Source organism: Lygodium microphyllum, chromosome 12 (assembly GCF_053477565.2).
Source record: "Lygodium microphyllum isolate KBCC chromosome 12, Lygodium_microphyllum_v1.1.10, whole genome shotgun sequence".
NCBI lineage: Eukaryota > Viridiplantae > Streptophyta > Polypodiopsida > Schizaeales > Lygodiaceae > Lygodium > Lygodium microphyllum.
The window spans coordinates 112,990,224-113,001,139 of NC_141146.1; the positions used below are offsets into that span (position 1 = coordinate 112,990,224).

Genomic DNA, 10,916 nt, shown 5'->3' on the forward strand with positions numbered 1-10,916 from the left:
AGTTTATAAACTCATGTGATATTGCATGGTCTTATATATCTTTACATTTGAAAGGGATTCCCGAATGGAATACATTTTCTAGTGCACTTGTCAAAGGTGTCATGGACCTAGCCCATAGATTCTTGGCAGATGAGGGGTTCTTGGTGACTTTGGGACTTGCACAACACTTTGGAAAAGTGCTTAGAGGAGCTCATGCCATTGGATTGAAGCTCCATCGCACATGGACTCTCATGTGTGAGGGTGGATATAGACACCCTGATACTCGAGAGGAGGTAAGTGTGTTGAAGACAAACTTGTAACTTTTTAAAATAAAAGTTTAAGTAGCTAACAAGATGATTCTGCATTGCTAGGTCATGGACCTTACTATTGGCTTGTTTTATCGAGGGATGCATGTCCCTTCATATGATAGAGAGGCTGGCGAGAGGGTTAGCCCATACATGTTTCCTGCCTCTCGTAGCTTCCTCTTCGAGACAGACCTCCAGGGCACATCATTTGAGCACACTTATGTGGATGGTGTAGAGGTTCGAGGGGGTGCAGAAAGATCACTAGTTTTTTATAGGTGCGTTATACACTCTCAGACAGGTTTATACTTTGCATTAAGATGTGTCATGCTTTTGTTATGGATGTTACTAAATGGTTTCTTTTGTAGGTGGCTCCTTGCTACGTTCACAGAGGATCTCGACTATGTGCTAGATATTTTTTCAGGTTGTGGCGGCCTTGGTAGAGCATGCACAGAGATGCATCGTTTTTGCATGTGCCTTGAGGGTGATTTTAGCCTCTACAACCAGTGCTTGGTTGATGTGGCATGCGGACCACCATCTGTTCATCCTAGTGACGATGATGATTTCACATGATTTTTAGTTGCATTATTTTTAAAATGATGCCTTGTATTGGTAGTGCATGCCATGGGGCTTGATGATGCTCGGTAATTATGTATGACTCTATGGACTTTGGATCTCACTTAAATTGGGATTACTTCATAAACTTATAAAATTATGCTAAAACTTCATGCTTTAGAAGTAGTTGTATACCTATTTTTTGTTAGAGATCAAAGCATTCAATACTTTGCGATTACTTTGCAATTGCATAACAATTAAATTCAAAGCGATAACATAGTCAAACAAAAAGCTCCATAAAATAACAAAAAAAATCCAAGTGATGACCAAAAAGCTTCAAGAAGCACTTAAAAAGCTCCAAATGAAGAGCTTGCTAAATAATAGCACTCGTTTGAGATTGGCCCACACCCACTACCACTACCTCCTTGTGTGATTTTATTGCCCTCTCCTCTTTTTATCGGAGATTTATTCGCCATTATGCCACAATTGTAGCACCATTAACTGACAAGCTGAAAAAAGAGGCCTTCTTATGGGATGATTTGGCTGATCGTAGTTTTCAGCACAACTGAAAGAATTGCTCACTTTAGCCCCTATCCTTGTATGCCCGGACTTTTCAAAGGATTTTACCATCCAGTGTGATGCTAGTGGACGGGGTATCGGTGTAGTCTTGCTGCAAGAACACGGTGTAATAGCATTTGAGAGTCGAAAATTGGATGATAAAGAGAGAGAGTTGCATGTCTATGATCAGGAGATGTTGGTAGTCATTCATGCTATTAAAAAGTGGCACCACTACTTGTATGGTAGTAAATTTAAAGTGAAAAGTGACCACCATGTGCTCAAATACTTCTTGACTCAGCCCAACCTCAATCCCAAACAACGTAGATGGGTAGCTACCCTACAGAACTATGACTTTGAGATTACCCACACCCGTGGCAAGGACAATGTAGTGGTTGATGCACTCTCTCGCATGTGGGCATGCAAGGTCTCATCCATCATTGAACTCCACCATAATTGGATTGAAGAGCTCCAAGAGGCCTACTTGCTTAATGCTGAATTTAGGCCTCTTTTTCAAAAATTACAGCAAGGTGTTATGGATGACAACTCTCAATATCAACTCCACAATGGCCTGAGTAAGTCCATCTTTGCCATCATCTCGGAATGACGATGATCTTGGCAGGTTTCCATCTCCCTATTGAGAGTGGAATTTTGGTGCTGAGAAGTGCTTAAAAATAGCTAAAAATTACGAATATCAAGGGAAAAATATTCAATGTCGAAGGCGGCGGCTCGATCTAGGACAATTTTAAGCGCCAAAGTGCTTTAGAGGTGCCCAAGCGACACTTGTTGATTTTTCATAATTTTTCAGACTATTTTGTGGGTTGACAAGAGTTACCAGCCAATGCGGGATGCCATGCCAGATGCCTAGGATTTTTCAGAGCTCAATTTGGAGTCCAGACGGGGAAATGGCCAAGAAACCGATCAAGATGCGAAGAGGTGGACAAAATTTGGCCAAAATGGGCAAGTGAACCTTGGGAGCCCAAAATTTAAATGTAGCATGAAACTTTTCATGCATATGAGTGAAAAAATGTGGAGGAGGCGTGGAGGAAGATGGCACCCGAAAATTGCACTTCATGGCATGGAGAGGGTGATGGTTGGCTGCAAACAACCCCCCAATTGATCATGGGGCTTCAATCCCCCCTGGATGCTGACTCTATTACTGTGCTTCGCTCCTCCAATAGTGGTCTCTATGAAGATCTCTGATTTCAATCTTTCTCTCTCCTCCCTCTCCCTCTCCTAAAGGCAGATTCATGTGGTGAAGAAGAAGAAGAAGAATGGATGACGGATGCTTGTCCAATGAAGACTAGATTGCTCCATGGTGTAAGAGGAAGGAAGATTGCTGATTGTGGACTGTCATGAGCATTAATGGTGGCTGAAAATCAGTCCCGAGATATGACAAATAAAAACCCGCAACTCGCAAAGAACGGTAATCTCATTTTTACAAAGGAAATTGATGTTTTATGCAATTTGCTTCATGAATACTTGTTCCCATGGGATGATTATGCATTATGATGTTGTTTGCAATATCTTCCAACTGTTTGAAATTAGAAAATCAGAAAATCATAAGTGTTGTGGATGAAGTTAGTAGTGTAAAACCCGTAAAATAGACAAAATATGGAAAAATTGGGTGTTTTTGAGATATCAATGGAAAATATAATAAGACATACCAACTAAATTTGTGCTTTCTTCCACAAATGAATTAAGGGCCACAGCCCATAACCTGTTTTGAATTTTTAGTAATTAAAAAATGTAGAAAAATGGAAAAAATACAAAGAAAATAGGGAAAAACCCCCTAAAAATAGGGGAAAAATGGATTTTGAGTGCCGAAAATTAAAGAAAAATAAAAACCATATTTGTGGATGTATGGGGTCTGAAGTATGAGGTTTAGCCTCAGTTCAACCCTACCTCTATGTTTTAGTGAGTTTTTATGGCTTTTTATACAAAAAAAACATGGAAATGAACCCTAAACCGATCAATAATGCACAACCTAAACGGGTGAGGGGATAGAGTGTATAAAAGCTTTTTAAATGCTGAATGAAATGATGAAAAGATTGCTGGTTTTATGCATACCATTTAGGTTGGTCGATAATTGAAAATTAAGAACCTAGTAGCACGAGGGTCTCTCGGTGCTAGGTTCATGCAATGCTACATACGAGCAATAGTCAAAATCATTGAAAGAAATGTTTTCCACATGTACACAAATGCTGATTTTCTTAATTGCTTGAGCACGTGGACATTCACAAGTTGCATAAATCATAAATAAGTTTAACAGGTATCAGACAATATCTCCTGGGTGCATGGCAATTGCTTTCTAGAGACATGACCAACGTTGAGTGAGTAAGGTTGTCCAAGCTATAGGCTAGGCATTGGGTCTAGGGGAAAGAAAGTGAGGAAAATGGTACATTCCTGGATACGATCAATTGGTACCTTGAGTGGAAATGTGTGCGATATTGTGTTATATATGTTTAGCGACGCATCAAGTGGCCAATCCCCAAGGTGTAGGAGAGTCGCAGTGAGGTAGCGGCAGTCAGCCGTGGAAGGACCTCCTATGTTTGTACTTCGTGCTATTTGGCAATGTGTTGGGACTCCCTCTGAGGAGTGTTAATTGGGTTAGAGTTGGACTATGAGACGTGATACAAATGCAAGATGTTTAGGAAGACGATGTATGTGTCATCCACGCTCCTGGTCGTGAGGCCGTGGGGTTGTTGAGCGCATGATAGAGGTCGGGCTAGTGCATGAGCCAGTGCCGGCCCGTTTTAGGTCCCATCAGTGGTGCATCTGCCGGGAGCTACCGATAAGTGGCGGTTTTCGAATCTTGGTCTCATAAGGGACCTGTTAGTTTTATTGGTCGATAGCCGCCTTGAAGCGGTGGATATCAAGTTAGTCTAATAAAAACTTTGGTCATCAATATGACGGTCAATCCAAGAAATCCCCAACACCCAAAGGATACTTTGTCCATCTTGAATAGCCTAGTGGGATCTTTGACACGTCGGGTGATTGACTATTTTACCCTTTGCCCTAAAAGTGATACCATGCTTGAGTTTGGGTCACTATGGGAAAACACCCATGAAACTATCTCTAAGATTAACAGCCCATGGAGATTAGAGAAAAGGGAAAGTGGAAGTAGTGTTGAGAAGACACAGTCATCTATGATCATTCATGATAATAATGTCATAGAAAAGACTGTGACAATGATGGTTAATATGCACATAGGAGGACATGATGATTATGATCTAAAGATACATCCGATGCTAGTGCCCAATGTAGTTGGGTATCGTAGTGTGCTTGCCAAGATCCATAAAGCATTGGATAATGTCCATGTGTGTGGAAAACCCTTGTTAGTAAGGAAGATTTCATTATCCTAAGTTCTAGCAAAGTGGTGGCAGATGAGAATAGACTTACTAGAACACCACTAGCAGATGATGGGATAGATTTCCTATTGCATAATGTTGGACTCCCTAAACCACTTTGTGAGTTGGTGGAAAGGGAAGTTCATGGAATTAGTGACTCTTCTACACCAGTAAAGGTGAAAATGGAAGAGATTAAAGACCCTAACACACTGATATTAGGTCAAGAGGAATACGAAGATTATGATGACCCAGTCTTGATCCCAAAGGAGAAGACTAAATGCCCTCCTCTTTATAGGGATCTCCCAGTGTTTAATGGGTTGCCAAATGAGGATCCAATGATTCATTTAAGAGAATACGACCTAACTTTTATTGCAAGTGGGTTTGACGATAAACATCGGATGCTCGTATTCCCAAGTACCCTAAAGGGAGAGGCAAGGAAGTGGTACTGGAGCCTCCCAAGAGGGTCGATCAAATCATTTGAGGAGTCTTGTGATAGATTTCTAGATGAGTATGAAAGGAAGCTTCCTATGATTTTGGTCTTAGGGCAGCTTATGCAACTTAGACAGGAGCCTTATCCTTCTGTTAAAGAGTATGCTAGAGCCTTTGATAGTACTCTTAGGCTTTGGCCAAGAAGAGCCAGTGCATTACCAGATGATGTGCTATGTGAGCTCTTTCTGAATGGCTTAGAGATTAATACGCAAATCCAAGTGGGACTGCGGAATCCTAAGTCGTTAAGGGAAGCAAAAATGCAAGCCATTGATTATGAGGGTCATATTTAGAGATGTTGGGAAAACTTTTGGAGTTTTCCCTGCTCAGTACAAGTGCATCCTAGCTTCCAACCATTTCTGCAAGAAGACAGCTCGCTTGTTGATACCAAGGCAACCTATGAGGGGAACCTTGGTGGCCAAAATCTTAAAGCAGAAAATGGTCATCCTATGAGTAGTAATGACATGCCTATCAGTGCAAAGATTCCAAGCCATGCAAGTCCCATTAGGACTTGCAACACTTCCACAAAAGGTAGTTGTGATGGCAATATGGATCGAACTATTGGGCCTATGAGTGCTAATAAGCATTCTGTGTGTGGTTCTAATTTTGTTGCTAGTAAAGCTTTTGAGAGACCTTTATCATCTCTAAGTGAATCATGCTTCCGAGTGGATGTTTTTCCCTTTAGTGAACGCATGGTCCCTACGAGTAATAAGTCATAGTGTAGATGTAAACAAGTAAAGGCATCTTTTGTAAAGAGGATGAAAAATGCTAAAAGTCCACCTGTGCTTCACAAAGGTCATAAGGATGTGAGGCCCTTTGGCCATAGGGATAAGTTTGCATTGAGTTCGTTAGACCAGTGCAGCAATTTGAGGGAGTGCAAAAATATTAAGGGAAATGTGAGATGGGTTTGGAGACCCAAAATCTCCAAAATTATGGCAGAAGTGTCGGATGCAAGGCCAAGGATCCCATCTGGATATATTTTGTCGAACCCCCAAGAAGGTAAGATTGGATATACATCTGACCATAAACACTGCCTTGGGATACACCCATGTGATGTGCTTAGGCTTGAAGTTCTACCTAGTTCGGGTCGTAGCACTGATTTTGTCACAACTCTATAGAAACAGAATTTGTATCCTTTTTCATTAATTTGTCTATATAATGATTTATTAAATTTATTTCCTTTGCACTAATTAGATATAAAGAAAAGTGCATTGGAGCTGGCCACTGATGAGTGGTCACAGGTTATGGTGGACCCACGCGGTGGGTTAGAGAAAAGATAGTTCACAGTTCCACCTATATGACCCGATTGGGCACCTGTGACTAGAACTCACGCATATCAGGGTTAGACTCGCACACAGAAAGGATTGATGCCTTGAAGTGTGGGCTAGATCCACCAGAACAAACAGTTACAATCAACAAGATGGCATGATCATGAAATGCTTGTATAATGTGCATGTGTGGGCTGAAAGCTTGAAATGCACATCTCTTTGCATGAGAAAGTCACATGAAGATTCGAATACCATTTTTGCGATGTACACAGAAAAAGCTGTCATATGACACCCATATTGGGGGGTCTCTAAATTTTAGGAGATCCCTAAATTTTAGGAGGTCCCTAAAATTTAGGAGCCTCGAATTAGCCTAAAAATGCTAGTCCTAAAAAATAGGGATGTCATTCTAAAAATAGTAAGTTCTGTACTCTGACTGTGCTTACTAAATTTGGTTGTTTCTATTCTTGACAGTATTCAACCCAAAAAGGAAGGCCATAGAGAAGAGACAAGTGTCAAGACACTTGTCACACAAGTTTCCAAGTGTCCCACCACTTGTCACATCTCATGACATGTGGCTGGACACTTGTCTTGTGCTACTCCACTTTCCCGTTTTGTACTAGCTCTCCCCTCTCCTATAAATAAGAGCTCGTTTTTCTTCATTCAACATCATTTTTCTTTGCTGTAAACTCATGTACAGCACCCACAGATAGCCAGAAACTGGCCCCATCCATCCCCATCATCATTCCCCACTTCTCCATTATCAAATTCCTCCATATTCCCTCTTCTATCACTGCTGTTTTACAAGACAGCAAGCCTGTAAATTCATTACAGCACCTCCTTCTTGAGCTCTTTCTTCCATTTTAGCTACAAGAAGCAAGCTCTATCCCTGTACTGCTGATCAACGATGGAGAAAGGGTGAATTCCCCTTTTTCTTCTCTCATACTGTAAAGAAATCAGTTCTTATCATTGCATAATAGATAATGCATGTGTGTTTGTACATCTTTGCATGATCTTGTGAGAGTGAGAATTACTTCTTCTCACTCTCAGGTTGATTGTAACTGAGCTCTTCCCTAAGGGACTTGGGTTGAGCAGAAATACATTTCTTCGAGGGGGGGGGGTTGCCCATCTTCAACCCTCAATCTTATCTCCATTACTTTTACATTTTTATGGCTGTAATTTTGTGAGTAATTTTCATTTTCAGCTTTAAGTGTTCATTCTCTTTTATATTAAATCTCGAAAACAAGCAAATATCATAATTGTTAAGCATACTACGTTGTTCGGGGCATTTACAGATTTATGTGAAAACCCAAATAGGGGAGGTTCAAATAAGTACAAAGCTATGATTCTTTCTGCCAAAGGAGCCACTCAGCCGCTTGAACAACCAGTTTATTCGGCTGACAATAAATGTGGGACATGTGAGCCCATGGAGGCCGTTCATTCAGCTCATAGTGCCCAAGAAGGGATCAGCCTTATTGATGAGTTATTTGTGGAAAGGCTTGGACTTGTATCTCTAAAAAAAAAAAAAAACCTAAGATCAAAAAATACAAGATCAAGCTTTTAGCTAACTTGCATGAGTAGCATGGGGCTAGTTGACCTATGATATGTTATCCCTGGCACCTTGGGTTGTCTAATAAGGTGTGATGTGTATGCCAAGGACATCAGTATTACATGGACTAAAATGACCTATCTAGTTTTAAGCCAGGAAGGTAAGATGCTTTGGATATTACGTCGAGATCTCGTAAGGCCAAGAGGGCCAGTGGTGCGAGGTTCTGAATGTTGTATTTCGTAAGGCAAAGAGGGCCAGTTGTCTGTTTAGTGCAGGTGAAGTTAATGGTTTCTTGTTTGAGTTTTGTGCTAGACAGGTTCGAAGAAGAGCTTGGAAGGAGCCTTTTGTTGCGTGGAAGCTTCTTGTGGCCCTATCCAGGTGATATCCCTCCTTTATGAGTACTGCGGTTCTTATACTATACATGTTTGTGTACTTGTAAAGGGGGTTTTTCATTTCTTGTTGGGGACCGGCGTCCAAGGCATGAGTCCCAGGTTTAGGTTCAATATGTTTGAGGGAGGTCTAAGTAGTCATTGCCTCCTGTAAAGACATTGCTAAGCATCAAAAGACCTGTTTTAGACGGAAGTCCTAGTGGCCCTGTTTTGCTAGCCTGCTAGGCAGCCGTTCTAGGAGTTCTTGTTAGTTGTGAGGTAGTTAGAGAAGCCTGTCGAAGGAAAAAGGATGATAAAGAAAAAGAAACCCTGAATATCTTAAAGAAAATAAATATATACAGAGGTGTGTAGAAAGGGGTTCTAACCCCTATCAAATAAAAGAAAAGAAACAAAACTTATAAGCAGTTGATCATTGCCTAGCGAGGGCCTGGTAGGTTCCTGGGGACCGAGTCAAACTCGGGGCCAATGCCTTGTCTTCCTAGGGTGGCATCTTGCTGGAAAAGAAGAAATTAAGGAAGGTTGGAGAGAAAATAAAAGTGAGCGTCAGAAAAGGATTAAGTGTCGCCTTGCGAGGGCTTGGTAGGCTCTTGGGTACCGAGACAGGACCTGAGACTGATGCCCGGTTCTCCTTGGGTCACTACGCTCAACTCCCTCCTTTTTACATACCCGAGTATGTCAATAAAATGAAACCCTAAAAGAAGAAATGTGTTAAAAGAAAACACTTCTTGATCAGGCTATAGGAGTCCTCGCCTAGTAGGAGCTCCTGGTTGTGTTGTCCTTAGTTAGGTAGGTAGTTCAGACCACCTCTTAGGGCAACCTCTTTGATAGTTCTTTTTAGTTTGGCCATGTTGGAGTAGTTGGTTAGTGACTAGCTTCGGACCTTTTATCAGATTATTGTCAAGATTGTGGGAGAGAAGGAAGGAGTCTCACTTGTAGCTTTCTTGCTTGCACAATGGGGGAATACGCACAAAGGTGGAGGTTGAAAATAGTTTTTTCTTCTTAGTTGTGTAAGCCAAAAAAGAACTCTAGTACATAGAAATAGAAGAACCCTATATATGGGTCTCAAACCAAACTCAACTAACTAAGGTGGTATACTAACTGAGCCACGAACTAGAGTAGATAAGGATAGCTGTCATCCAGCTATTATTCATGGGCGGTGTACCAACCGCATCTACAGCTAACAAGTTGGTGACATAAATGCACAATGGTCACTCTGGCATATCATGAGTGGAGCTCGATATCTCAACACTCCCCCTCGAGATCAATCCCAATTCCTGCACACCAAGCAGGTCTCTGAACTTGCACAGCTTGTCTGCGCCCAATGCCTTCGTAAATATGTCAGCTACCTGATCCTCTGTGCTGACATAAACTAGATCAATAAGACCTAGTAAAACCCTCTCCTGCACATAGTGATAATGCACCTCAATGTGCTTTGTTCTAGCATGATAGACTGGGTTATTTGCTAAGTGTATACTGCTCATGTTGTCACAATAAATGACAATTGGCCCATCTGTAGGCTGATGCATATCATAAAGTAGCTTATGCAACCAAGCTACCTCACATGCAACCATTGCTGCACCCCTGTACTCAGTCTCTATGCTCGACAAGGCAACTATAGGCTGTTTCTTGCTGCTCCAAGTGACTGCAGCACTCCAAAAAGAGAACACATATCCACTGGTAGATCGTCTATCAGAAATACTACCAGCCCAATCAACATCAGTGTATCCATGCAACTGTATCTGAACCCCAGTCTCATAAATTAGTCCATACTGCAATGTGGACTTCACATACCTGAGTATGCATCTAGCCGCATCCAAATGTGGTTTCCTTGGAGCCTGCATAAACTGACTTACCAATCCAACATCATAGCTCAAATCTGGCCTGGTAATAGTCATATAAATCAAACTTCCTACTTTGCATCTGTACATAGTAGGGTCTTCTAGAAGCTCACCTGCATCTACGCTCAGCTTCACATTATGCTCCAAAGGAACTGAAATAGGCTTACAGCCTGTCATCCCATATTTGGACAGCATGTCCAATCCATACTGCCTCTGCAAGAGCTGTATCCCACTTGGTGATCTAATCACCTCAATGCCCAAGAAATAACGCAACTCTCCCAAATCCTTCATCTCAAACTTCTGCTTCAATAGCATTTTCACATGAAGGATATCTTCATCACTGTCACCTGTCATAATCAAATCATCAACATAAATGACAAGTAGTATAATACATTTCTCTGTTTTTCTCACATAAAGTGAGAAATCTGCCTTGGAAATTTGAAAGCCAATAATGACAAGATACAGTCTTATCTTGTCAGACCATGCTCTAGGTGTTTGCTTCAAGTCATACAATGCTTTCTTCAACCTGCAAACAAACTCAGGATGAACAAGATGCACATAACCTGGTGGCTGCTCCATATATACCTCTTCTTGCAAATCACCATGCAAGAAGGCATTCTTTACATCCATCTGATGTAAAGACCATTC

The 10,916-nt window shown here is 41.3% G+C and overlaps 1 protein-coding gene across 1 annotated transcript; it reads left to right on the top strand.

Moving 5' to 3' along the window:
* Window positions 1-230: 230 nt before the first annotated feature.
* On the top strand, window positions 231-854 carry LOC148028166 (uncharacterized). The gene is made up of 3 exons (XM_087689930.1): window positions 231-272; window positions 351-559; window positions 650-854. Exons 1-3 carry the CDS (start codon window positions 231-233, stop codon window positions 852-854), a joined length of 456 nt encoding a protein of 151 aa, XP_087546056.1.
* Window positions 855-10,916: the final 10,062 nt, after the last annotated feature.

Coding starts and splice junctions, on each gene's coding strand:
- LOC148028166 (XM_087689930.1), top strand. CDS start 231: ATGTGTGAGGGTGGATATAGACACCCTGATACTCGAGAGGAG. Junction 273..350: donor ACCCTGATACTCGAGAGGAG/GTAAGTGTGTTG, acceptor CTGCATTGCTAG/GTCATGGACCTTACTATTGG. Junction 560..649: donor AGATCACTAGTTTTTTATAG/GTGCGTTATACA, acceptor TTTCTTTTGTAG/GTGGCTCCTTGCTACGTTCA.